This window comes from Syngnathus acus, chromosome 11 (assembly GCF_901709675.1).
Source record: "Syngnathus acus chromosome 11, fSynAcu1.2, whole genome shotgun sequence".
Lineage (NCBI taxonomy): Eukaryota > Metazoa > Chordata > Actinopteri > Syngnathiformes > Syngnathidae > Syngnathus > Syngnathus acus.
In genome coordinates, this window is record NC_051096.1 from 4,809,549 (window position 1) to 4,836,578 (window position 27,030).

General features: G+C 46.2%; 2 protein-coding genes and 1 long non-coding RNA gene across 8 annotated transcripts; 1 reads left to right on the forward strand and 2 right to left on the reverse strand.

Moving 5' to 3' along the window:
* Positions 1-400: 400 nt before the first annotated feature.
* rpl14 (ribosomal protein L14) lies at positions 401-11,463 on the reverse strand. Of its 2 annotated transcripts, XM_037264714.1 has the most exons (7): positions 11,459-11,463; positions 8,342-8,345; positions 1,157-1,258; positions 992-1,086; positions 808-907; positions 660-713; positions 401-514 (listed from the first exon to the last, which is right to left on the reverse strand). In XM_037264714.1, exons 2-7 carry the CDS (start codon positions 8,342-8,344, stop codon positions 443-445), a joined length of 426 nt encoding a protein of 141 aa, XP_037120609.1. In that variant the 5' UTR covers position 8,345; positions 11,459-11,463; the 3' UTR covers positions 401-442. The 2 variants fall into 2 exon arrangements, with proteins under 2 accessions (XP_037120609.1, XP_037120608.1); XM_037264713.1 differs by lacking the exons at positions 8,342-8,345; positions 11,459-11,463 and adding an exon at positions 1,938-2,046.
* On the reverse strand, positions 2,631-25,887 carry LOC119130785 (growth factor receptor-bound protein 10-like). Of its 5 annotated transcripts, XR_005099522.1 has the most exons (18): positions 25,662-25,887; positions 23,071-23,178; positions 20,780-20,873; positions 18,996-19,221; positions 18,700-18,823; positions 12,862-13,018; positions 11,132-11,247; positions 10,210-10,284; positions 9,749-9,886; positions 9,229-9,339; positions 8,432-8,530; positions 8,268-8,345; positions 7,470-7,586; positions 7,329-7,395; positions 7,172-7,259; positions 6,990-7,083; positions 3,566-6,342; positions 2,631-3,487 (listed from the first exon to the last, which is right to left on the reverse strand). XR_005099522.1 is itself a non-coding variant. In XM_037264708.1 (17 exons), the coding sequence occupies exons 2-17, from the start codon at positions 23,119-23,121 to the stop codon at positions 6,196-6,198; spliced, it is 1,782 nt and encodes a 593-aa protein (XP_037120603.1). In that variant the 5' UTR covers positions 23,122-23,178; positions 25,662-25,887; the 3' UTR covers positions 2,631-6,195. The 5 variants fall into 5 exon arrangements, 4 of the variants coding, with proteins under 4 accessions (XP_037120603.1, XP_037120604.1, XP_037120605.1 ...); XM_037264708.1 differs by having other exon boundaries at positions 2,631-6,342; XM_037264709.1 differs by lacking the exons at positions 20,780-20,873; positions 25,662-25,887 and having other exon boundaries at positions 2,631-6,342.
* LOC119130787 lies at positions 19,518-20,160 on the forward strand. Its single transcript, XR_005099523.1, has 2 exons — positions 19,518-19,646; positions 20,008-20,160. It is a non-coding gene; the product is annotated as an uncharacterized LOC119130787 (long non-coding RNA).
* Positions 25,888-27,030: the final 1,143 nt, after the last annotated feature.

Genomic DNA, 27,030 nt, shown 5'->3' on the forward strand with positions numbered 1-27,030 from the left:
CCTGAACCATTTACATGCAGAGTACTAACGATAGAAAAAGGTCTGTTGCTAACGCTCCAAGACATTTGTCACATTTGCATATGTTCAAATCGGTTTTAATTTGCCACTCTGTGACAGCCGATCGTTATAGCGTACACTATATTTAGACAGTCAAATCATTGGGATTAGCACAATCTATATAGGGGACAGTGTTCCCTCGTCATGAACACGCTATGCTGCAAATAACAAAAGACGCCGTCAAGTGAGTATGCAAATAGGCGAATTTGAAAATACATACCTTCAAATATGCCGGGGGTAACTGTTTGTATTATAAAGCCTACTGAGTACTCTCATTCTATATGCTTACTCCCCATCCCCATCAAAACAGTTCCAGTGAAACCATAACATCCAAAGGACCAGATAAAGGTGTGGAACAAACCAGAATGTTTATTGTGAAAAAAAATTACTTCTTCTTTGCCGCCAGCGCCTTTGCTTTTTGGAGCTTCTTCACCTCGTGCTTGATGATCTTGTTCCTCTGCACCAAAAAGGTCAGGAATTAGAAATACATACAAAACACACCCACCATTTTCCCACGTTCATTCGGGATGTTTCAAGTGTAAGTTTGCAATATTTGAGAACAAAGTTGAACAAAAAGTGGAAGTTCTTTCAGGAACACTTACCATCCTCTTGGCTTTCATCACCTTGTAGCGGTCAAAGTCGGACATTTTGCCACGCTGCAAAAAAGAAGTCAAGTTTATGCAGCGCAAGCCTTCAACCCAGGAGCTGGGTGTTTAAAAGAATGAACAGTTTTAACAAACAATTTTATACCTTCTCCCTTGCCTCGATCTTCTTGGCCCAGCTGCTGTTCGCCCACTTCTCGTTGACTTGGGCCTTCTCCCAAGCTCTCCGCACAAACTTTTGACGCGCACTGAGATCCAGCACACAAATACGCCAACGTGAAGTCATCGATGGACTACCGGCCGTTCATTCACCAGACAAACAGTAAACTCACCTGTGAGGTACTTTGATGACGTAGTCCGTGAGCTGCATGCATTTGAAGGGCAAGGCCTGCCTCTTCACGCCTGTGCATGGACCATCGATAAGTGCCTGCAAATATCACAAACCAATCAGTTAAGCGTTGTTCAGTTAAAAATCACATTGTTTGAATAGCACATACCCTATTTTGGTCGATGACATCGACAATGGCCACCAGCTTGCCGGCGTAAGGCCCGAAAGCGATGTAGGCGACGCGTCCTATCTCGACGAAGCGTTTGAACACCTGAGGAAGGACAAATCAGATTATTAATGCACAAAATGGTGTGATGGGCATAACTACTGAATACTTTGGAAATATCTTTGACTTTCAGTTAGCTTACTGCTTTAAGAGGAGCCAGTAATACTGTATTTTGATTCTGAAGCCACGTAATACAAGTCAACATTGTTTACAAAATAATTCAAATGGCCAATGTGAAAATTGTAGTATTATATGCAAAACTTTAAAGGACAAAAATGTAAACAAATAAAACAGCAAGTGTGATCATTATTGGACAGTTTAAACTCAACTCGAAATATGCGCAAAGGTTCCATTTGATTGTCCATTATTTCAACAACACGTCATAACAAATTTGAAGTGCAGTTAATCACACGCATGTTATGGTCAAATGTCATATGACGATTATCAGAATTTCAATTATTACTTTTGAGTTGAAACCCGTTAGCTTCAGGGCTGCTATCGGCCTCGTCTACAATTCGGACCACGTTGTATAGCGCTTGATAGCCGACGCCGTTTTACGGACAAATATTACCGCCGAATAAAGCACCACAGCAGCATTAGGAAGCTCAAGGAAGCGTGTACGGGTGCTTTTGAGTTTACATATGGCCAATGTTATAGCAACTGGTTAGTATATTTAAGAAAAAACGTCGTAGAGAAAATGCTAAGTGTGTTTCAGCGAACCTACCATGATGGCAGCCCGTGAGCAGAAAGAACGACACGGGTTGCGGCAGGAAGTGACGACACTTCCGCTTAGGTTATACGCATGCGCAGTGTGTGAAGTTTAAACCTGGTTCGTCAAACAGCAACAACTACATCTTTTTTTTTTTTCATATAAAAAGTTATAAAGTGATATGTACTCTAGAATCAGAGTGCTCTCAGTTCCTCGCCCCTGGAAGGCAACATGGCTGAGACATACTTGTATTTATTATAAGTGGCCCACCCAGGGGGATTTTAATCCCTCAACCCCCCCCCACCAACGTTGACACTATTCATTATTTTTAGTGTGTCCTCCACTTGTTTTTCTAATTTTAACATCTGCTTCCAAACCTAATATCCAATGACCAAAAGAGACGCGGAAAATTTACTTGTGTGCGGGTTGAGTGATTATGTAGTACCTAGAACTGCCACAGTGCGGCGGTGCAGCTCATGAATTTGTTTTATTTATTTATTTAATTCTTGTAGCCATTTAACATGTTATTTCGGGTTGCTGTTAGAATTAATAACCCCCTTGCAAATTTGCTTGGGGAAGGGGGAACCTATTCAAATTTGACAGTACAGATTTGAATTTTACAGTAAATGTGAAAATGGCAAATCCATTAGTAAAAGGAGAATGAGAGTAAACAGTCAGATGATAAATGATTGCTCAGTAGACACCCCATTTGGTTTATAGCAACGTCATATTTTATTCTAATTTCCAATAAACAGAGAATATATCAGTCCCTTATTTGTACAAAAAAATACCTGAACAGGATACAATGTAGATCCAGGAGCTGTGTAGACACTTACAGAATATGAAGCAAAAGCATGACAAAAACAAAAAAGAACATGAAACACAATTCAGGTGTGTACTTTTTGTCTTCTTCCCCATTTTCCTTTCCCTGACATGTTGATTTGAGCTTATGATGACTGAGCTTATGAAATCATTGTTGACAATTGGACTTGTTTGGCTTGATGACAACTAGGTAGAAAATCAAGAACAAGTGGATGGATTGTATGAGAAAATGGAGGCACCACAACGCCGACTGCTTTGAGCTACTCTGAAACATTGCACCGACTGCCAAAATGTCAAAAACCCCAAAGAATACACATCCATGAAAAGGTGATTTAACAAACATTTGCTGGAAAAAAAAAATAATGAATCGGTGACATCCAATGTAACATTTTCAGAGAAGTGTTCACTGAACATGACATTAAACAAAAAGCATCAAGTACGAGTATCAGGGCCACTCAAAATAGAACAAAATTTGAATTACAAGTCAACCTAATAAAAGAAAAATGTTGAAATTTGTTATATTACGGTCACATCGCTACCCAAAATATCCTTCACTCACTGAAACGATTTCTGATTTTTTTGGTTGCAATTCTATTCTCAGTATTTTTTTTCAATGGAAATTTGTGACTGTTTAGCGCCCACTATTTGTAATATTTTTTGTAGAAAATACGTTGGTCCTTGTCCTAGTCTTCTTCTTCTCATTATATTATTTCTTGAAAATTTGCGGCTTTTTACTTGAAAATCTTCTGACTTTTTATTTCTTTAAAAATTAAAATGAATGTCGGGCTTTTCCTATCTTGTGTTTTGCATGACTTGAAAACCTTGACAACTCTAAAGTCCTCTAAAGTCTTTTTTCCTTTAAAGTTTCTAATTGTTTTCATCATAGGCCTTTTTACTATTTATTTCCTTTCTCAGTGTGACCCAAATACTAGTAGAGTTGTACACATGGGGGGAAAAAAAAAAAAATCCAGTTTGATGTCTTAAAATAAAATTTTGAGCATGTTTAATTTAATACTGTATATAGTGTAGTATTTTGTGATAAGATAAAACTGATAAGCAAAATACACAACGTACACATCATCAACAAATGAATTAAGGACAAAATAGCATTCTTCATTTTACACGGCGTTATGGGCAAAGCATAACGGCCATACATAGTGATCTGTGACCTAAGGTACAGTGTTCGATCCCCACCATCGTCTTCACATACTCATTCATTCGGAAATCAAGGATGCACTAGACGGCTGGTTCATGTTGGACACAGTGATTTCATATGAAAACAAAAAAAGGTGGTGGGCGGGGAGGGTTGGGGGAAAAAAAAAAGTGCCTACTGGTGTCTAGTGATGTGGTTCAACTCCCACCTCTTCTAATAATATGTGAATCTAAGGCATCACTTCACTTTCCTGACCTTCTGTACTGTGTCTACAAGGCAAGTTGGATGACCAGCAGTTAACAATAACAGTCGAGCCATACTCACACACTCACACACACGCACTCATTCGCCACAGGCTCATAGCTTACAGGCTGGACACAGGTGGGAGCGAGAGGGCAAAGGGCAAGGGTCTGAAGGGGGAGGGGGGTTCAAGCATTATCCAATCCCTGGAGAGAGTCCACCCCGGCTGGTCACGTGGGGGCAAAGTGACACGGCGCCGCGCCTTGTGCTAACCCTACTCTGGTACAAGATGGATTTTAGAGGGGGGAGGTGGTAGTTAGTAAAGCGCTGGGGAAATGATTTTTGGAATATCTTTCTATGAGAGACACGAGAAGTCAACTAAGTGTAGTTTTTCCTATTCATATTTTAATTATCTTTTATTAAGGGGGGGGGTCTTTTGAGAAATTTGTGAATGAGCATGTTTTAGCCACAAGTTATCCGACAGCAAGCTTAGCATAGTGAAATGTACGCAGCAGCAAGCTCAAGAAAAAAAAAACCCTAATGATTTGTGTATAGATTAAATAAAAAATATGAGCATTTTAGGTGGACTTTGTATGCCAGGCTTGTAGCTGGTCTCCATAAGTTAGCATATAAGTGGCATCTATTTTCCCCCAAAATGTTTGTTAATCATCGCTGTGTGTGTGCACGTTTCAATTGTGTATGTACAAGGCTCATTGTTTTCACTTAAGGCAGGTGAAGCTCATTTGATTGTGTGTTTGATGCGCAGTCAGCTGAGTTTCACACTTCAAGTCTCTTTTGTTCATTTCCACGCATTTTAAAAAAAAAAAAAAAAATTGTGGGAGTGCTTTTCTTTGATTTGTCTCTTCTGAGCAGGGCGGGAGGCGTTAGTAGATGTCTCCGACCATTTACTCTCACCTCAGGATCATTGTTAATGTGCAAGCGAGCGAGCTGAGAACAGACTCGAGGGGGTGGGGGTGGGGGGGGGGGAAATAAAAGCAAAATGACATTCACAAAGCCAACTAATAACCCTTTTCATTTCAAATGATCTCGGCGGAATTCGGACATTCCTCCTCCTCTTCCTAGTCGCACTTTCTTTCACATTCTTAACAATACAACAGTAGTGTGGCCGCGATGCTACGAGATCTTCCCAAACCTTTCGGAACGGCACTACATCATCCGCCGTGACTCTCTTCGCCTCCCCCCATTTATTATTATTTTTTTTTAAATCCCATCAACTTCGATGGAGATCGACATGCATGTTTCTCCCAATTGAAAGAGGATGATGATGATTGACCGGTAGCCCCCCCCCCCCTCCCCTCGCTCGCGAGTGCAAACTAGTTCTGCATTGAATCAACAGTAATAAAACAGCATTAAAATGACATCAAGTAATCAAGTCTAAAAGAGAGGCTCGTCACGGCCTTCCTGATAAACATTCCTTTGTCCTTTCTGATAAGCCTCTGCTTGGTTTAGATCCTTCTCCTCACGCTTGACTTGATCCTGGACACAGCAGTAGAGCCACACACATGGGGTGGGTTAAGGTGGGAGTGGGGGGTGAAGGAGGGGTGTCTTTTGGTGGAGTGGGCGGTGTCATGGTGTCAGCTTATCCAGACTGGACTGCACAGGTTGAGAAAACCTCCTGGATCCAAAATTTGCTGGAGACCCGGAGGGATTCCCCTCCATCCCTGATGATCAATGAAGAAGAAGTAGGGTGGCGCTTCCTGCGCCACAGCTTATCAGGCCTGGGGGAAATAGGGTGGGGTTGGGTTTAAGGGGAAGGAAGGAGAGCCATAGTTCACGAGCTTCCGTGCATCGTCACAAATGTTCTGGTCTCCGTGGCAACAATGCAGGAGTCCACAATTCGCAACATTCTGCGCCCCTTTCAAGCCTCCAAAAAGCAATAAGGCGGAGAAAAAGCTCGGCTCACTTCTTCACCCAGACTCGACTCACCAGAGTGGATAGGTGGGATTCGGTGGGGGTGATTGGAGGAGGAGGTGGGGTGAGGGTGGGGGGGTTAAGGAGGTGTGCAAACAAAAAAATTGAAAGGGGTGTGGAGGAGTGTCACAAGGCCACGGCGGTGCACGGGTGTTTGAGCTTGCAGGGCAGCACTCCTCTGTTGAGCTGATAGAACTCCACCAGGTGGATCAGGTCGGTGAACTTGGTGGCGCCGTCGTCCAGGCTGAAGAACACCTGACTGTCTTCTTCACACTTCACGCCACAAAATGGCAGAGGGGGGGAGTTAGATGTTAACATTTTGGGAAAACGATCATGTTCGAAATGGCTGTTTTTGTTCTTCGATTGGTGCAAAAATAAGGCTTCAATTTGCTAGGGAGCATAACATTGTGCTCTGGAGCAATGGAAAAAAAAAAAAAAGAGATCCCGTGATCTAATGAGGCCAGATGGACCATGTTCCAAAGTAATGGGCAGAGTATAAGAAGAGTCCAGTCCAGAGCTTAATCCCATAAGAATCTTTGGGATATGTCAGAGAAGATTTGTACACAGTGGTCCAACACTCTTATCTTTCATAGAAAAATGAACGCAAGCCCTGGATGGAAATGAATGTTGTGCGATTGCATAAGATTAGCGAGACCAAGCCAAAAGGAAATGCTTGCTCTAATCAAAGCTAACGGCGCTCCATTGGCTGGCTTTTTGGCTGGCTCGCGCTTTTTCCACATTACGCAACACGACTATGTCCATTTAGGAGCATTTACCAAAAAATGAAACGCGCTTGCCAGTTAAAACACTTTTTTTTTTTTCAAACTGACGATAGCAACTTGGTTTACTTTTGAAGCCACCTTTATAGTAAATATGCAAATGTCCAACTTTCTTCTTAAAGCAAATGGTATTTCACTGACCGGCAATATTTGGAAGTGCTTGATCTTCTGGTGGTGGCACATGGTGAGCACAAAGGCCTTGGGGTTACTTTGACTATCCCGCAAGAGGAATAACCTAAAGGACAAGAGAGAATTAGAAACGTTTTGGAGAATAAATGACATGCTTGTGTTGACTGTGTGAACTGTAAACGCCGCAAGCATACCCGTCCACTTGGCCTTGTTGTATGATCATTTTGTGGGCTTCTTCTCTCATGATGCGACCGTGAAACCAAACCTGCGTCCTGTGGATGACTGGAAAACAGACACGCACATTAGCCCGCCGTAATAACGCGTGACGACACGCTTGACGTCGGCGTGCACCTGTGCTCAGGGAGGACGGGTGCAGGGGCGACGGGCTGCCCAGGACATTCATACGCTGACTCCGTTTCTACATAGAATGAGCAGAGTGGAAAAATAACTGGGCTGAACCCGGATTATTTCATTCCTTTTCCTTTGCCGTACCCTCCATGTCTGCCCCTCCTCTAGGGCGGCGCTCTGGGCCTCCACGGGGTTGTCGATGACGCGGCCGGTTCGTCCCGAAAAGTCCATCGCCACCAGGGAGTTCTCTGACACGCTTCGCTGTGAGGGGACGGGTTGAGGAAAAGGGTAGGGTGGGAGTGGTGGTAAGGGTCGGCGGAGGGTGACGGAAGGTGGTGGGGGAGTGAAGCCAGAGGGGGGAGGGGCGGGACAAAGGTCAGAGGTCTAACAAGCCAGACACACTCACTGGGGCATGACAAATCCTGTCTGCACAGAGACCCACTTCAGTCCACTCCCAAATCACAAACGGCCCCCTTGGCTTACTGGCTTTGCTGCGGGAATCATTTTAATCAAGGGCAACAACTTCCAATTTGAAAAGACGCAAACTTCCTGTCACGCACACAACTTTGGGGAACAACGAGTCGTCTGTGTGCAAGTCAAATCAATATCTGTCTAATCTAATGCAGATTTTCAATCTGGTGCTATTTTGCAGAAAGGCTCCATAATTAAATTAGAGACTCTTTATAGCAAATCGGCTTTTGATTTGGCAACTTATTACTGCCGCACTGTTGAGTTAGTCGGGTTCTCACCGTGCTAAGGCGCAATTAGCCTAACCAAGACTAACACAGTCACAGTCCAGTTAGAGCGAGGCATGTGAAGTGAAGTGAACAGCTCTGCAATTCATCAGCCAATTAATGGCTCAGTATGGACTGGCTGAGTGGAGAATTAGCATTAGCATTAGCATGCCAGTAAAGGCGATGATGTCACACAGCAGATCCTCACCACAGGCGTGGAGAAATGCGAGAGGTTTGTCTTCCTCTGTTGTGGGACGCTGTAGCTCTTATACAGGACAAGGCCATACTATAAAGACAAGAGAAGGGGAATAAATATTATTTTTAAAAAATATATCGGGCTTAGTGAAGCCTTCCAAAAGTCCATTGGGTTACCTTTAGAAGTCTGAAGGCGGTCATCCAGCAGGTCCTGCTCTGCTCATCTTCAGCGCACAACATTTTCAGCTCCTTACAGTCCCCCCTCGTTTTACTGGGCTGGAAAAGAAAAAAATTAAATTTCAGTCATTCATTCATGCATTATTCAGAAAAATGCAAAAAAGAAAAAAAAGGTGCAATTTTGAGAGGGTTTTTTTTTTTTTTTTGCAAATAATGAGCACTCTTTTCAGGGGGCGGTGGTCGACTCGAGAGTTCACAGGGGGAGTGAAAGAGATTCGGTTACACCCTTGAGCGTTTATTGTACGCGCACAATGCGGCGTTACACTCTTATAGCAGACAAGCCCGTTTTTTTTTTCTCCCCCCCAGAAGCGATGAGGATCCTGCCAGCCCCTCGCGATGAATTAATTCACGTTACCATAGCAATAATACAGCCACCACCCGTCAAGTCAAATCCCTAACCCAATTCTGCACTGTCACCCCCGCTGACAGCATCTGACACGACGGTCGGCTCGCGTGCGTGTGCGCGTGTGTGTAAGTGAGCTCGGGGTGGAGAGTCTCTGTACCATCCTGGCTTATCCCATTGGGCTTATCCCAGATCAGCAGGTGACCCACCGCAGATAACTCTTGGATTGAGGGGGGGGACACAGCGCTGAGTGTGTGTTTGAACCCCTGCTGGGTGGGTTTAACCCTTCTGTCCTTTGACCCCACACACATAATACTTCCAAAGGTGACACAGGTACATCTGTTACAAAGGGAGTGACAATCCCAAGTTTCATTTGTGTGTGTTGTTGTGTTACCTTGATGGAGAACTGGTAGTCTGTAGGGGCATTGTGTAGTTTTCTGCCGGTAAAAATGGTGAAGATGTTGCTGTCGTCCAAATCGGACAACATCTGCAGGTGTCGGGGCTCCTGTTTAGACCAAATGTTACAATATCCAATATTATTATTATTCCTATCCCTGGAATGCGTAATGAAAGCGAGAAATCTCAAAATCTGAGGATCTACGGGACAGCAAACGTGTCACGCCTAGGGACGGAATCCCGGTCCTGTGTCAGCACCTTGGTCAAGGGAACTTACTGGAAACTGACCTTTCTAACCAGGGATCTTCCTGCTGTGAGCCAGCCGCGCTAACCACTCTTTGACCATGCCAGTAAATGTGAATCATGCTTCAAATTAAACCTGGGAGTGGTGGAAGACGATGCATTCCGATGGGATACAATTATCCACGATTATCGTGTCAATCAAAACGGAGCACTGGCAGACAGATCTCCTCCGCGTGAGGTTTTATGACATTATTCACGATTTGAATATAAATGACCTTGGATGATCCTTTAGTGGAGAAGTAGAGGCCTGAGCGTCGCATGAACATGTAGAGCTTCTTCCAGGACTTGCGTCCGGGTTCCTTCACGTACAGATAGCCCTGAATCTCCGGACAGCTGCTTGGATTCAGGAAGTTCTGTGAGCAAACCGCGGAATCATAACAATCATCACAAAGATGACATTTTCAATATTCCTCAATGCGTTGCTGTAGCACCAGCAGGCAAATGTAATTAGCAGATTGCAATGACTCTGCGTGAATGTTCATGCATATTTTTAGACAACAGATGTCCTTGTCCCATCCTTCAGGAGGAGAGGAGACATTTTTTTTTTTTCCTTTCTGGTTTCAAGGACAGGATTTGGGGCTCTCTGATTAAAGCAGGGGGGGGGGGGGTGAGATAATGATTCACTTGCACGTGCGTGCAGCACTCTGTGTGTGTGCACTGAGTCATCCCTCCTTACCTGTAAGAGCTGTGATTGAGGGATTGTGCCATCAGAATCCTGACACCAAGCCACCATCTGCTCTGGAAAAAAGTTCTGCATGGAAAGAAAGAGAGAGAGTTGCATTGAAAACCACTTTGAGTATGCACAAGCTATAAGGGGGTCACACTTCCCCATGTCTCTCTATTGTTGTGTGTGTGACGAGCACAAGGTCTCAGAGACGAGTGGTCAGGGTGAGAGAGGCAGATAAAGAAATTGAGACGGAGAAGGGGGGGAGGCACTTGAGCCTGAGAGTAGATGCAGTATGATCTCACCCGCTGATGTAATCCCCTTTAGCCAGCAGCGCCACTCTTAGTGTGATTGACAGGCTGCGGCCAGCACTCGGGTGTTTTAGTGCGCTCATTACCACAGAGCTGAGGTCACCTAAATCACCACGGCAATAATGTCACCGAAAAAGCTGGCGCGTCACCAAGCGCCGGGGCCCCATGCTGAGTCCACATCAGCACAGAGATGACGTACCAGGATGGACCAAATTGCAAAGTGCCACAAAATTAAAGCTTAAAAATATACGGCAAAAGAAATGATGCAAAATAAGCATACCGTCCAATTTGGCTGAAAAAAAGATTTCATTTAGCAAGACTGGGCCAAGCAAATTGATGTGGCAGGCCGGATCTGGCCCCCGCGTCATGAATTTGACACCAATGTTCTAAATGACTCGACACTTGCAAAAATAAAAAAATCACCTTATTATGATACAGGAAGTGACTTTGGTGAGCTACTTGGACATCCAAAGTTTCATCATTTTAATTTGCCACAAAGAACGGCAATGATCAAAAGCTCCAACCGGAATCAGCATGGTGAAGTGTGTGCGTGGTGCGTGCAGAGCTGCGTGCTGAAGCGAGGCAGTCACCGAAAGGTCAACATGGGGATGCGAGAGACTCACCAGGGGGTTCCTGAAGAATTCATATTTGGCATAGTTCTTCCTGAAGAGGAATTTGCTGTCGCTGCTCATGGAAGCTTGAACCTGAACCACCAGTTCGTGGTCCTCCAGGCATCTCTCTGACAGACGGACGGACAGACAGTGTGAGTCACAGTGTTATCTTTGCATTCTGCATTCAATGCATTCATAGTCTTGTATCATTTATGACTGAGAGCTGGATCAGCTCTGGCTCATTCAAACTTTTTCTTTTTTTTTTCATCCCCCCCTAACATTAAAACATGCTTACAAGCAATGCGAATAAAATCTTCGCTTCCCACAATGACCAAATACGATCGGAAGAGTTTAACCAAGCGAGTAACAGCAGCAAGAAGAAAAGAGGCACTGTGAGGCGGCGAGGGAGGAAAGCGAAGGTGGAGGGGAGGGAAAGAAGTGGCAAGCGATGGCGAGCGGGGGAAGGGGGGAGGCTTTGGCAGTGTGGGCATTGCAGGAAGATGATGTCATCTATTTAGGCTGATTGCCGAGAGCAGAGGAGCCATAAGCAAAGTGCACCAAGCCCGCAGACGAGCGAACGCGCATTTAAGAGCTCACGCGGGCCTAACGTGATCAGTCGTGCATATATGTGTGTGTGTGTGTTAATGAGGAAAAGTACATGATCGAAGAAATGGATAGTGACAGGATGTTCTATGGACACACGCAGGCTTGAGTCATAATTCGTCCCCCCCCCCCGCACAGTATGTCTCATTATCACACACACACAAAGACAAACGACTGCGTGCTAAAAATGAATGTGGCAGCGACGCACGGGTGGAAATGTTTGACCTCCGTTGTGCGGGTGTGTGAGCAAGCGGGGGAATTTCCTATGGAGGGTTAAGTGCAAAGCGATTGGCCAGCCGTGCTAGGGGCTCGTCCGACAGAGATCCACGATTGGTTCTCCGCGACTCTGGTATGACGCTTTAGTCCAGGCCTCTCTGCATGCACCCCCCCCCCTCACCCCGTTCCTTCTTTTTTTCTCTCCGTTGCTCCCTTTTTTCCTTCCCTCCCTTCGTCGGCTCACCTCACATTCCATCTCTCCAGTGCACTTTTTTTTTCCAGCAACGCAGATGAAGCAGCAATGCACAAAGCCATCCTTTGACTCTAAAAATACAAGTCTGGGGTAGTGGGAAAGCCTCATGGTAGACAAAGACGGATCCGGGAGGGGGGGGGTCGAAGTAATGCTCCGAAAGAATACGCTGTGCAAGTCAATGTTCTTTTTGTTATCTCCTTTTTTTTGTGTTATTATCGGGGGAAGGAAGCGGCATGTGTTTTGGGGAGCAGCAAAATGCTTCATCCTGCTAGTGCCACCACGTATAGAGCGCATACAAACACTTGTGCCATGCTCAAGTGAACACACACACCGAGAGCACAAACGAGAACATCCCCACCCACGCAGACACACACCGGCCATCGTAACATGAAGGCCTTCTGATTTCATTATGGGAGTTTTATGTATGCATACAGTACTGATGAAAATTGTAGATCTATGATGAACATTGTAATAACATAAAATTAGGGCCGCGACGCATAATGAGTCTTTCCTTGGGTTGGGAAATAAAATGCTGCAAGCTACCCATTTCATCCGGGCCCATTATCCGACTAGTCAATTGTTTTAAATGATACTAATAAATCCAATGTTTAATCCACAAAGACCTGTAAAGTAGAATTCTATTGAAAAAAAATGGCGTAATAGCACTTACCAAGGCCAAGGATGGGGTGGTGCTCCACCAGCGTCCAGGCGTTGTCGTCCACACAGTGGCTCTTGTAGACCAGGAGCTGGCACACGTCTCTGGCCGTCATGTCCGCCGGGATCTCCACCACTTTGCCAGCCCCATCCTCGCTCCACACCTTCACGATCTGGAAAAACCACACATGGGCCGAGGGTTATGTTTGTCACAGGCTGGAAGACGTCTCGCGACAGTGGGACGGCGCGACACGGCCTAAGCCGCATTTCAGAAAAATTCGACTATAAAAAAAAAAAAAAAACGGATCGGATTCGGAACATCCATTTACCTCCATCGCCATGTGTTTGGCAAGTCCACTCTTAAAGTCCAGTTTCCTTTCTAACAGGAGAGTTTCTTATAAAAAACAAAACAAAAAAAAAACGCAGCAAAGTCCCGGAAACTGACGCCTGCACGCTGGGTTCAGCCCTTTTGTCCACGGCTCAACCAAACTCTCTCACACGCACATCCCCGGATAAGCATGTAAACTTGCTTGCGCACATCGCGCAGTGACGTCTTTTCTGCCGCGCCGACACCGAGAGGGAAAAAGTAGAAAATATTCACAGTTGGAGGACATTTTGATTATGCCCTTAAAAAATGCCACCACCGGGAGCAGCGAGCGGGCACAGTTCAAAGCCAAAGCGCCGCCCATTGTTGCGCCATTTTGAACCATATCAACCAAGCGCCCAAAGCGACATTTAAACTGGCTGTCATTTTTGCCGGAGAGCACCTTTGCTCCACAGATAACCACAGAGCAGCTGCTTCACACCGCTCCATCTGCACGTTCGCACAAAAAAAAAAAAAAACCTCGCTCTCGCATGCAGCGCCCGACACGAACGCATGCAATAAATATGAGCGCGTGAAAGTGCTTGAAAAACCACAGCGGCGACGCACATTAGGTCAAAGAGAAGGCGTTACATGTTTGCGTGGTTGTGTGTGTGTGTGTGCGTGCGTGCATGCTCGCACACCTACGTAGTTCACATCCTGCGCCTAGAGCAGGCGTTGTGCTCGCAAACTCTGCTGCCCTGCACTGCACACAAAGCAAGCGGGAGCAACTGTTGAAAATGACATGAGACGAGCGGCGGAAAGAAAAAAAAGAAAAAAGCGCTAACGGACCACTGGCGAGATCACGGCGAACAATGGCACCGCCGTTCGGGCGCCCAAAACGGCACAAAACACCAGAAGCACCATCACGGCGACGCTAAGAGAGCCTCCTAACACGAGCGAGGGAGGAGAAGAAAAAAAAAAAAAACATCACAGTGCTCCCTGCCCCTTCTGAAGCCCTAAGACTCCCTCCCTCTTCTCCTCCCACCCCCCCAATAAAAAAGTGATTTCATGACGTGTGACATTTGTTTGAGAAAAGTTTTCGACACAGGAGGGGCAAACAAAAAGCAGTCTCCATGGCTGCACTTTGCCAACCGCGCACACACACACACAGAATTAAAGATGCACTCGCACACGTCCCGAAAAAAGAATAAAACACAATAAATGCAAGTCTCTTACCTCCACAGCCTGAAAGAGGCAACAGTCTGGAGAGCAGGATGGCATTTTCACACTGAGACGCTCTCCAGTGACACAGAGAGAGAGAGGGAGAGAGAGCGAGGGAGGAGGTGGGGGGGGGGGGGGAGTCAGGAAGAGGGAGGGAGGGGCTGACTGGCAAGGAGAACACAAGCGAGGTAAGAGCGAAGGAGGCAAGCGGGGAGGAAGAGGAGGGAGGACGCCACAGAGGAGAGAGCGACTCGGCCCGGCTAACTGAGCACCGAGGCTTGGATAGTGACGCCGAGTGATCCGAAGCGCTACCGCCAACCCGCTACATCCGCCGGTACACCTCTCCCCCCGCCCACTTCTCTCCCCCTTCCTCCTCCTCGCGCTGGATTAACCCAGTGTGGCATTTTTTTCCCAAAACGGTCAGCCGCTACCTGTCGTGCACCCCGATATTCTTTCTCCGTGCCCTTTCTACACTGTCAGCTCCTTTCAACGATGACCTCATTCCCAAACACACACATAAGGCTTAATGGACTCAAGTACAAAGCCAATCACTGTACACACGCATCCCTCACACTCTGGCTGCCAGGTTTTAATTTCCATCCCCTCCCCTGCCTCATATCCTCTTTCCTCTCAACAGCTGTGTGTGAAATATTACGCTGTGGAGGTTAGCGGTGGAGAAACATGTGTAATGTGCGCTGGAGCGTCGAGGCGGTGGATTTCGGGGCAATATGGATCAAGCGCTGGCCGAGGGGGGGGGTCAAGGGAGCGGGAGGAGGGGAGGCGGTTGCTCAGCAAATCTGCCCAGCTCGACTCGAGTTGGGGGTTGGGGGTGGTGGGCTGAGCGCGAGTACAGAACAGAGAGCAATGGTGGAATGTCAGTAATGCAATACTGAGTCATAATCAGGCTCATGTGTAGCGTGCGGGCCAACACAGCTGGCCCCTAATACGGTGTGCATGAGAAGTGAGAGCCAAACCAGGAAGAGCAAATGTAAACCAAGATGACTTTTTTTTTTTTTTTTGGGGTGGGGTGGGGGGGGTCTTACTACAGCATCAGGTTTGCACCCATCTGAGCTGCGTTTATGTATGCATGTGTGGGAGGATCATGAGAGGATGAATATGGAGCGAACACAAACAGCCTTGACCTTTACGAAACTTGAAATACTTAGGTAAAAACTTTACAAGACGGAATAAAGGCTCTCTCCTCGACCCCCCTCTACCCTGCACCGCTCGAACAGAGGAGGGTGAGCAATGTTATTGACCTCCTTGTCAACAAACACACACATGCGCACACACACACACGCACACAAAGTGTGCTCGGAGCATATTGGAGGGTCACGGACAGACACCTGCATGCATGGAAACAAAAGAGCACACATAACAGTATGTACAGGGGTCAGGGGTCAAACTGAATAATCTGTACTCTGGTCAGGACTGCTTGACCAAAAAGGTTTATGGGCCCCTAAACCTATCAGGCTATTTGCAAACACACAATACACACACACACACAACACACACACATATATAATCATTCCATGGTGACAATAAAAAGTACAGCTTGTAAAAGAAATCTCAATTCAGTTGCAGCCGAGGGAGGAGGAGGAGGAGGAGGAGGGGGCGAGGGCCTTTATCTGCAGATGCAATCTTTTTATGTAACATAAGAGCACAATGATGGATTCTCTCCTCTGCATGGCAATAAAAAAAATCGACAAAAGCGCATCTATGATGGTATTAGAGCAAGATAGTCAGCTGACTGACCATTAGTCGCTGCCCCGAGGTTTATTTCTTGAATTCTAACGCAGACAATCGTGGGCTCGAAAAGAATCAGCGGGGCAAATTCTTTGGAGATATTCAATTACAGCGCACGGAGGAAAAAGACGATTGTTATAGCTAAAAAATGTGGAGGATTTTGGAGCAGGACGGCTTGAATTGGTTTGAAAACGGTCGTCGTCGGAGACACGAGAAGTGTCCGCCGCCGCCCGGCATCTTTCATGTCAAGGCAGACTGAGTTGATTAGCTCTGCAGACAGGGCCAAACTCAATTTCATCTCGCCAGAGGGCCGACACAAAGCCCGAGTGTCTCACCTCACAGCGACCTGCCACTCAATTAAAAAAAAAGAAAAAAAGTCCAACATAGCGATAGACGGCTATGTAACCGGCGTCACTTCTACCGATTCACGCGGTTCGACCGACAATCCAATTTTATCCGCCTTCGAACCGACCGTGACGTTCTATCTCCCTAACAATAGAGCTGGGCTTGCACATCTATGTCATTATGAGCTTATGCGGTAGAACAGGCTCTCTCTGCAATCATTGCACGCACACCACGCAGGGCAAGCACGCACACTCGTGCACCTGATCTGATTGCAACGGGTCAGCAGACCTTTGCGTGCAGGGGGGGGGGGGGGGGGGGGGAAACATCAGCTGACCGCAGACAAAAGCAAAGGGAAGAAGAAGAAGTCCTCACCGCAATGACTCAGCGCTAAGATGCCACGACATTGTCGCAATCAATTCTGACATCGTGACGGGGTGAGAAATCAGAAGATTGGACTTGTTCTAATTATTTTTTTTACACAATTTGGCTTTTGAGTTTGCTACACAAATAAATCCTCCTATTCACTCGTGCAACAATAGCGCTAAGGAAGATCTAATTTCCTGCCGGACAAAAGATCTTCAACTCCGATGTGGTGTCAGCAGGCAATGCGGGGGGGGGGGGGGACAGTGATGCTACAAAAAAATATTTGAAGCCAATCTGATTCTATTGGTGCAACTCTTGTGTTCCCAAATAGTTTTCCCAATGGCGAGGCTTTTCTCCGCTCGTAATGCAATGTCCGTGCTCCCGAATAAAAATCAGGAATTAGTCACAGCCTGCACGCAACCTGACGCTCAAGTTGACCAATTCTTCCCGACGGTGACTGATCGGATTACCGTGCGGCAGCGGTCGCTACAGAAAAAAAAAAAAGTGATATTTACAGTGTTAACGCTCAAACATGGTTCAGGTTGAGGAGGACTTGTACGGTTAAATAACATCAGACCTTTCCCTGGAGCGTATCTGCAAAAGCCGCAGAAGTTGTCACGTTATGTCGTTCGTGGTGGGCCGCTCCTAATACCCCGAGGACAAATCCATTTATATTATTAGCAATGATGTCGACCATAAAGCGGTCATGTCACGCATATACTGGGCTATACTTATAGTGTAATAACTTAAGCTGATAATATGAGCTGCCTATTCCAGTGAGAAAGACTGAAGATTCCAGCAGAACAGCTGGAGGGGGCAACCGTGAGAGAGATCCTGTGATAAAAAAAACATCCCAATGCAAATACAAAATACATCTGCGCCGTTGCGTAAGATGGACTCGACGATCGGAACCCGCCTCGGCCTGCCAGCAGGGGCGCCAGTGGGTGTGTATTGACTATGATCGGAGCACATGATGGTGACAGAAAACAAATAAATAATAATATAAAATAAATAACAATACAAATCAATCATCATCGAAATAAAAGATAATCAAAGTAATATGAGTTTGAAGGCGTTTTCGAACATTTGGGCGCACAAGACAGAATGAGCTGAGCTGAACAAAATGAAGACACAACAGGCCCTTTGTGCAAAGTGCAAGCTTGCTCGCTGACTGCACATCTTGTGAGATGATGTCAAGGAAATCGAATGAACGCGCGTATAATGCAACCTGGGAACAAGACGAAACCTCTCAGTACAGGAGTGTGTGGAGCAAGAGAGAGCATTCTGAATAATTTTCATTATTCAGAGAGGGCCATCCTGAAAAGGATGGAAAATTCCAAGGACAGGAGGCTCTGTCGGGGGAAGGAAGGGCAAGGCTATGACACACAGGCATGCTTTCACACACTCACACAATGACGCCAAGAGCCATCTTGAAAGCGTGTGAACCGGAAATGGACGCCTGTCTTGCCGGAGCGGGCAGAAGGATTCGCAAAGTTCAGAGAGAGGCAACCTGCAGACATTCCCAGCCTTTGCTACGGAAGTCTGCATCCTGGAGACATTGCTCACCTCCTTCCACAGCAAAACATGCCTGTCGTGTGTGTGTGTGCGTGATAATATACTACTTCCACTGTACTTGCAAAAAGACACATTGTGTAAGATAACCTGGGGCAACCTATGATTGGAGGGAAGGCTGGGAGCATGCAAAGTCAACACGAGCTGCTCCGACCCGAACAAAACAGGCCAGTCAGCTGATCTCCAAGACACATCCACTCTCATGACTGCCATACAGTTAAAATAATAACAAGTGGGGGGGGGGGGGTTAGGGTTAGGGTTAGGGGGGGGGGGAACATTTTGAAGTGGCTTGTGAGCACCTACGTGTTGGTCAGAGGCCTCGACGGGGCTGAGAATTGGCGAGCCGGTCGGACTGCAGAGCTCGGGGAAAGGATTGGGAATTGCAGGGAGTGAAGCTGGGCGCAGATTCTGCTCCTCGCGCAGGCACCTGCAGGGGGAGACACACGCACGTTTACGCTTGGGTCGCCGTCTTCGCTGACTTGTGAAACGGCTGGGCGAGAAAACGCAAGGTCACGGACCGCTCGCGTGGCCTTCAACAATCCTGAAACTCCAACAAATTGTAACGCAATTGTGGAAGCCATACGTTTTGTCGACTCTACCTGACGGCCTGGATGTGCATCGGCTGGGAGTACCGCAGCCTCTCCCTGGCGGGTACGGAGGGGGGCGTGTGGCGACGGACGGCGGGGCCGTGCCTGACGAACGGAACGTGCATAATGTGGTGGGGCAGGTGACCGTTGTTGAGAATGAGGGCCGTGTCGGCCGTCGTCGAGTAAACGCTCTCCATGTTCATCTCGTTGACAAGCTTCTCCAGATCCACGTCGTCATCTGTGAGAAAAATAGCAAGTGTGAATGACAGTGGGAGCTGAATTTTAAAAACCAGAACCGCAAAACCTGAGAGGTCATTTCAGCAGGACCCAAAAAAAAATCAAAAATTCAATGTCCGAGGTCCTTTTGACCGATGGGTGTCCCAAACCAACACCGCACAGAATTCCTGGCATGCCTACTGGTGGGGGGGGGAAAAAAAAAAAAGTACAGCAACGCTCAGCAGCCCGAGCGTAACAACAAAGTAGAACAGCAACACACTTGCTCGCAGGGGCAGCTGAGGACACCGTGTCCAAAAACGTACAACATCTGCAGCCTGAAACGTGAGGGGAGGGGGTGAGGGGCAAAAAAAGCTGCTCTGTACTTAGAACAGCGGGGCGTCAGCTCAGCGCGGATCACAAAGAGGTATGCATGACGAACACGGGAGGGTAAGTAGAGGACACAAGGTCATGTGATGTTCAAGAGTGGGACATGGGTTAGGAGGTGAAGGGCTGATGAGGATAGCAAGCGATGGCTCTTATGTAACGCTCGGGGATGGATGTTATCATCGCCCTGCTGACAACTTTATATGCAAGACGAGTTCGCTCACAATGTCGACGGAAGCCATTTTTTTACATATACCTGAACTGTTTGAAGATGGAAGCGAGCTGTGAAACATCAAAACTGTTTCTTAAAAAGATGGATGACAGTTGTAACATCACTTTCTGATTTGACCCATATGACACTTTTTGGCTCGGGCCAGGGAACATACAATTTTTTTCTCTCTCCTTTTTTCCCTTGGATGTTTAGGAACGACAGTCTGTCTGGCATCTGGCTACAAAAGCTCCTGTGCAAGAGCAGCCAGGACATTCCAGTCAGATCCCAGGATACAGTGAATGAGTGCTCTCTGTCCTTGGCAGAGCCAACCTGCAATCATTGATGGGCAACGCCGAGGTTAAAAAAAAAAAAGCACCGGTATGAACTTTGACCTCAGCTACCTTCATTAAACAAAAACTTTTCATTCCTTTTTGTTTTAAATATGGGAAAATATTTGATTACGAGCGCCCTGACCTCTTGCCTACTTTCTCCACTATGTCCCCTGATTTGACCTACAGGCCTAAATAAACACTCTCGCCGAGTCACGGCGCTGTGTCTGTGGGCTATGTTTACAACGCACTCGCACAAGCATGACGAGCACACACCGGCGAACTCGAGGGAAGAAGAAGAGGTCGCGGGGTGTACGATTTACAACGTCTCCTCGGCTTCCAGGCATTTCCACGATGACTGACTGGATTTCTGAGAACGGCGCGGGAAAGCAGGTTTTACCATGCGTGTAATGTGTTCAAGAGCTTATCAGTAAGGGGGGGGGGGAGAGCAAGAGAGATATAAATTTAATATTTGTCGAAAAGCTCTACATCTGGACAGCAGAGCTTGCAATGAAGAAGGATGACAATGTCCAAGTTGGAAACGAAGGAGGTTTGGCAAAATATTTAACATGCAGGAAATGGAAGAAGGAAAGAGGAATGTGTCATCCATCATCATGTACTTAAAATTTGGGCCAGAGACAGGACAGGAGAGTTACCATGGTGATGTGGCAAGTTTGGATGGGCCGAGCGCTGAAAGCCTGGAACAATCAGCTCCTCGGGCCTGCGAGAGGAACCGCGGTCCATGCCCTCCTGCCAAATAAACAAAACAGGCAGAAGAAAAAAAAAAAAAAAAAAAAAATGTTGTTTGAAGCGAGCGTGTCACAAAAGGCCACGCGGTGGTGTCGGATGTCAGATATTTAAGTGAAGCGAAAAGGCGGCGGGTTATTTTCACAGCGCCCAGACAATGGACGGGTTCACGCCTCTGCTCTGCTCTCGAGGAACACCGAGTGACACAAGGGCGATACTTTGACCCCTGTAGCGCTGTGACTTTGCGACCCCTTTGACCTTTTTTCTCTCCGTCTGCCTGTCACACACCCCGACACATATGACGCTTACTCCGGGGAGATCAATCACTCTCCGAGCGCACTTTAAGCATCACTCCGAGTCAAGTTCCTCTCGCGTTGGGTAATTCAACGCAGCCTCCGTCCAGGCCGCGAAAGCTGCCGAGTAACGCGAGACAAGAAAGCCAAAACAACAACAAAAGAAAACACATCTCCACTTTTCGTGGAAAATAAAAAATTCTTCCCTGGAATTGCTCGTGGCCAGATGTCCCGCCGCGAGAGCGCGCGCGCGCGAGCATGCATGCGGGATGCTTCGAAAACATCTATAAAAGCCCAAAGTACGATTTATAGCTCCGAGAAGTAGCAGCCAAAAGCTTTCCAAGGAAGGCAACTTGACTAGGCTGCCTGTTGGATGCGGCATGTCGGCAGGCTTCAGCAAACTCTTTCAGAGCCAGATCAGGACCTCCGAACTTGAAATGCATCCAATGTATAATCGTGCGAGTGTGCACGTACGACGCGGAAGCCATTTTGTCGAGGCGGAGCATCAAATCTAGGATAGGGATGCATGACACGCATTTTAAAGTTACACGTCAACAGAGCTTGTCTAACTTAATTACATGTCGTAAAACTGCTTTATTTATATGCAAACTCTGCAATTATCCAATTTTTTACATTCAAAAGCAACAGTTTTAAGGGGGGGGGGGCTGGAACAAATTAATGGGCTTTCAATACATTTCAATGGGGAGGAATGATTTGCTCTAAGTTTTTATTTGAACCGAGCTCGGTCACATAACAAATGAAACTTGTTCTACTTCCTCTCAGCAAACCAACTGCTGTACTTACTTGAGAGCATAACCACAAGGCTGAGCGCAAAGTGTTGCCCGGGCGACCAACGCACACAGCCGCTAACCTCTGACCTCAGAGTAGGGGAAGAAAGAAGGAATTGTAGTCCGAGCTCTGAGACAGATCACATATGTCGGACGTTGTCGGCGCTCGGGGGAGACTTTTTTGGAGCGAGGCGACGTTGGTTCCTTCTTTGTTTCTCCGGACCCTGTTCGGGGGCATATAACTCGGGCTGCGGTTTTTACGCGCACGTTTACGAGCGCGTTTGCACGCGAAGACGGCAGTTGATTGACGCTTCTACTGCCTCCATCCAAACTTCTCACTGTTATGACTTGAAGAAGACACACCTGGAATATGGCCCAGACTACCAAAACATGCCTGCAGTCATTTTTTTTCGTGTTATGCAAGTAATAAAAAAAAAATAAATAAAAAAAAAATGGAGGCTTATCAATACACACTGCAGCCTACACAGAGACTCGGTGGGGTGGAATGAATGTGTGCCATGCTGTGTCATGTCAGCCTCGACATAAAACGCACACATAGCAATGCTACGACCTCTCTCTCCTTCAGACTACCAAAGTGTTTTTTTTTTTTTTCCTCCACTAGATGCAGGCGAGAGGAATGTTGCTCTCGACGGGGAGTCAATTGACTATTCACTGCAGTCTTACTGGTGCAGAACTGGAACTTTCCTGGAAGCTAACACCAACCAATGTCATTTAATGACCCCTCAAATAGGCTCAGCTGTTAGTAGTGACCTTCCATTTACCAAAGGAGGAAAAAAAAAAAAAAAAAAAATAGTGAGAGGCTCAGCCACCTCTTACAAAACAATCGCCAGCTTTCGGGCCCGTGGCGTAGCAAAGCTGCAAGCTTGTTATTGTTGTTGTGCCCTCTATTTATAGATTCTCGCCGTGCTCCTTAGAGAAATTCTTTGCATTACTGGTGGTTGAAGTGGAGAAAATCCTGCAGTCTAGAAACAAAAGACTCATTCTGCAGGAATTGGACGTTGCCAACTGATTGCTAAGTAAGAAGACTCTCCCAACTATTGCGGGCACGGATGAATCGACGGACCCGGAAATTCGACATTGAACTCTTGATGCACTCACCTGATAGTTTGAGTGACACAGGAAGTAGTCAGGGCTTCCCGCTAAGGCCATTGTGTTGGTTCAGCGGCCCCTCACACGGGAATGGCACCAACTGGTCTCGACGGCACCCTGCACAGAAAGCAGAACATTCAATTGAAAGCAAAAAAAAAGCAGATTAAAAAAAAAAAAAGAAAGTGATCCAATATTGTAAAGAAAAAAAAAAAAAAAAAAAAAACTCCAGGTGAGGGATTTGCGCTTAACACTGAGCCGAATTCTGTGTGTGTTTTGGCATATGCTTGAAGAAAGACGACGGGAACCGAACCCAACACCCCGCTCGTTCCCAAAGAGAAAACAAAAGTCGGCATGTGCGAGTAAAGGCGCATGCATGGATGAACATGTGCACGCCAAATCCAAAGTAAACACGGCCATTGTGCGCGACGCACACACAAGTCAGTTCCTAAACAATGCCTGGGGGCTTAAGACTAAATAAGAACCCCCCCCCCCCCCCCCAAAACTCTCCATCACCTCTCGACCCACCCTCTTCCATAGCAACACATGACCACTCACCACCTGCAGACTGCATGGCAAGGCAAAGGGGGAAGGGAGGGGTCTGTAGAAAGAGGGGAGGGGTCAAAGGGAACTTGAAATGGGAGTGGGCTATTTTAACTGCACCACGTAGCACTATCTGTTGTGAGTAAGCAGGGGGCAAGTTGCGAGTATGTGAGAGGTTGTGTTTGGAAAGCTGATACACGCACGCACTTAGTGTCCTCAGACGAGTGAATTTATCACTTATTAAAATGACATCTGCATGCTGGAGAATTGTTTTTTTCTTTTCAGCGTTGTCCTAATTCGTTCATGTTGATGTCTCGATAAAGGCCGTTGTGGTTCACTCCCACACGTCCGATCTGGCGTCCAACTTGAATGGAAAACTGGCACATTTGAAAGGCAAAGCACCTCATGAACAAGATTTTCTATAAATTCAAGAAAGCCCAAGTTGTGGAAGGGATACTTCTCCAGCAAACACAACAAATCTTTGCGAGCAAACATCCAGATTGCTCCACACTCGACTCTCGCTAGCTCCTCTCACTTGCTTGGCACCACTTAATTGTTCTTTTTATTTCTGGTATTGGAAATTGAAAATTGAGCAAACCTGGACTGACCAAGCATCTCTAGAGGGATTGTATTCAACCTTTAAGGCGCCACTGTATATCTCACATGTTGCAGCAAAGGCTTATGAGTCTGTTGACACCAATCAAGCGGCTGGCCAAAAGGGCAAGCCGCACTGCTAATAGGCTTTGAAAGTGAAGCCAAAGCTCAGAGTGCTTGACATTTGCTGACATTTGTGGTTCCTTGTGCAGAGAATGGGACTAATTCAGCTTTACTGGGCCGAACGGGGGAGAGCCTGTGAATTAACTGGGTCGTGAGGGCACTTAATAATGCCACACGTGTGGCTCCCGGATCAAGTATGTCGAGTCAAAATGATTCGAATCAAAACATTTGATTTAAAAGGGTGCGAGTGTATCATCAACGGAATCGTTCCATTTCGAGATATTTACAGTACTGACAAGTTGATTCACGTGTAAACTCATTGCATTATCAGCTCCCGAGCTGAGCTGAACAATTCTTGTAAATTATGAACGATTATAATGTTTGGTCTTGGTCTCTTAGTTACAACTGCACAAGTTGTGACATCCGCCTGCACCTGCACAGCTCACGAGTTAAAAGTGGACAAGCCTAGTCTTAAGCCTTAATGTCACCTGATCTTCGACATACCGTAATGCAAGGGGAGGGGAACTTGGTTATGTGACTTTTGTGCTGAGATTAGACTTTGTATTCTCACAACAAGACGTTATTGTGTGTTTTGAGCTTCTGAACGGGGCATCCCTTCATTCTGACCTGACTTACTGAATCGAGTTCAAGTGAGGTCGCAAAGCAAATGACACAAATAATGTAATAATTAAAGATGTGCGAATACTCAAATTGAATAAAATTATTAGAATGTCATTTCCTGAAATAAAATGCATTCTGCCATAACCTATGTATCCAGAATTTCAAAACAACCTTAATTGGTGCACCCAAAGATACTATTTATAAATATGATGCAAATGTTCAAAATAACCTGTTGTCTTTCATGCAAAAGAAAATTAGCTGTGTTCAACTAAAAAAAAAAAAAAAAAGGGCAGATTTGATACAGAATGACTGAGTACATACATTTACTTTGGCTGTGCAGCTATTTTTGACAGCAGCTTAATGACAGACAATTATTGTGCACTGCATGCTTTTAACGTGCCGTAAATCCATCAATCACACAAAAAAACGCAAAAATACGTGACGTTAAGAACTTCATTTCTAGTCTTTGCCAACTTTTTCAATCTTCCAACGCATTCCCTTTTCAAGCGCGCTAGCTTGTGCACATCTCCTTGCAGCTAAACACGAATGTAAACAACACGTTTCTCCCCATTATGCAATTCTCGATGTCACTTTAAACACAAGCACGTCATTCGTGTCACACGCAGCTAACGTCTCGCTTGCTAACGTGCAACATTTCACCCCCTGCTTACTTTTAAAATGCACCTTAAAAGAGTTCAAAGCTAAAGTTGCTAAGTTCTTACGGTTGAGGAAAAAGCGTCGGGAAGACGTTGCAACGGTGTCCGGGAGGAGCGTCGAAGGAGCCGGCGAGTCTCGAATGTCCTCCTATGGATCTCCACACGGTTTTGCCCCCTCTTCCTTCTTCTTCTTCTTCCTCCTACCCACCCGAGAAAACAAACTCTTCACCTTGTGCGCTTTCCTCCCTCCTGCCCTACCCACCACCAACCCAGAGGCGCTCTCCTCCTTGGACGCATGAACGCGCGCGCTCACGCCTTCCTAAATTCGGGCACGCGCACTGACCTCACCACCAGCTGGGAGTTCATCTCTTTGGTCCCACAATTGCAAGATATAAAAAAAAAAAAGCAGTTTTGAATATAAATTTAAAATGCAGTTAGAAAATAACACTGGAAGTGATGCCACGCTATCAAAGTTCATTCATACAAATAAAACTGGTTTCCTTTAATCATTTGTTACTATGTTAAATATTGAATCATCAACACGATTGCGCAATCATCTCTGCAGCAATGTTTTTTGTTCTGCACACGCGTGTTTAGCCTTCGATCTATGACGTAATATTGCATTGCATGTTCACTGCTTTCGTACTCCACCGCAAGCCAGAGATAAAAGCATCACTAAATGTTCCCAGCTCTCCAAGTATCATCTGCAGGCAAGCCAAAAATGGTTTAGTCGTATCTATGATAGGCAATCCTCGACGTCTCCTCCTTTTTCAGGCATCCATCAGTGTTTACATACGAACTCCACTGTGGGCCAATCGCAAGACTTCTGAACTCTCCACCCTAGCCGTGGAAGAACACGTGCTCGGCTGGCTCGCAGATAATGTTGCGAGCCGGTTACAAAGCTAATGATTTCCTAACGTCTATTAAGGAATAACGGAGGTCAGCCTGGAGTGTTTGGAACAATGATGTCATAAAGTGACAAAGACAAAAGGTTACTTTAAAGCACAGTGAACTTTGAAGCAAAACGCTCGCTCGGGTGACTGCGGCATCCCACCGCTCGCTCTGTTTGTTTGCATTCATAGGTGGTGTGTCATAAAGTTACGCAATGACACAAACAGCTTGATCATTCTCACCAAAATGGGTCAATCCACAAACACATGTGCTGTGTTTTCAAAACATAGAGAAAGCGTGATTGCATTTACAATGACAACAAAAAAATCCACAAGACCCTTGTTGGGAAATAGATAAGCGGGACAGATGTGTTGGAGGTTCGGTCAAGGCCGAAGGAGGTCCACTTGACACACATGCAGAGTTGGGAAAAAAAAATGGTGTCATGACTAGGTCTGTTAGCAAAAAAAAAGTTTTTTCTTTTTTTCAGGAAAAGGCAGTAAAGAATAAGGAAACCCTAAACAACCGTGCCAAACTCATTTGACTT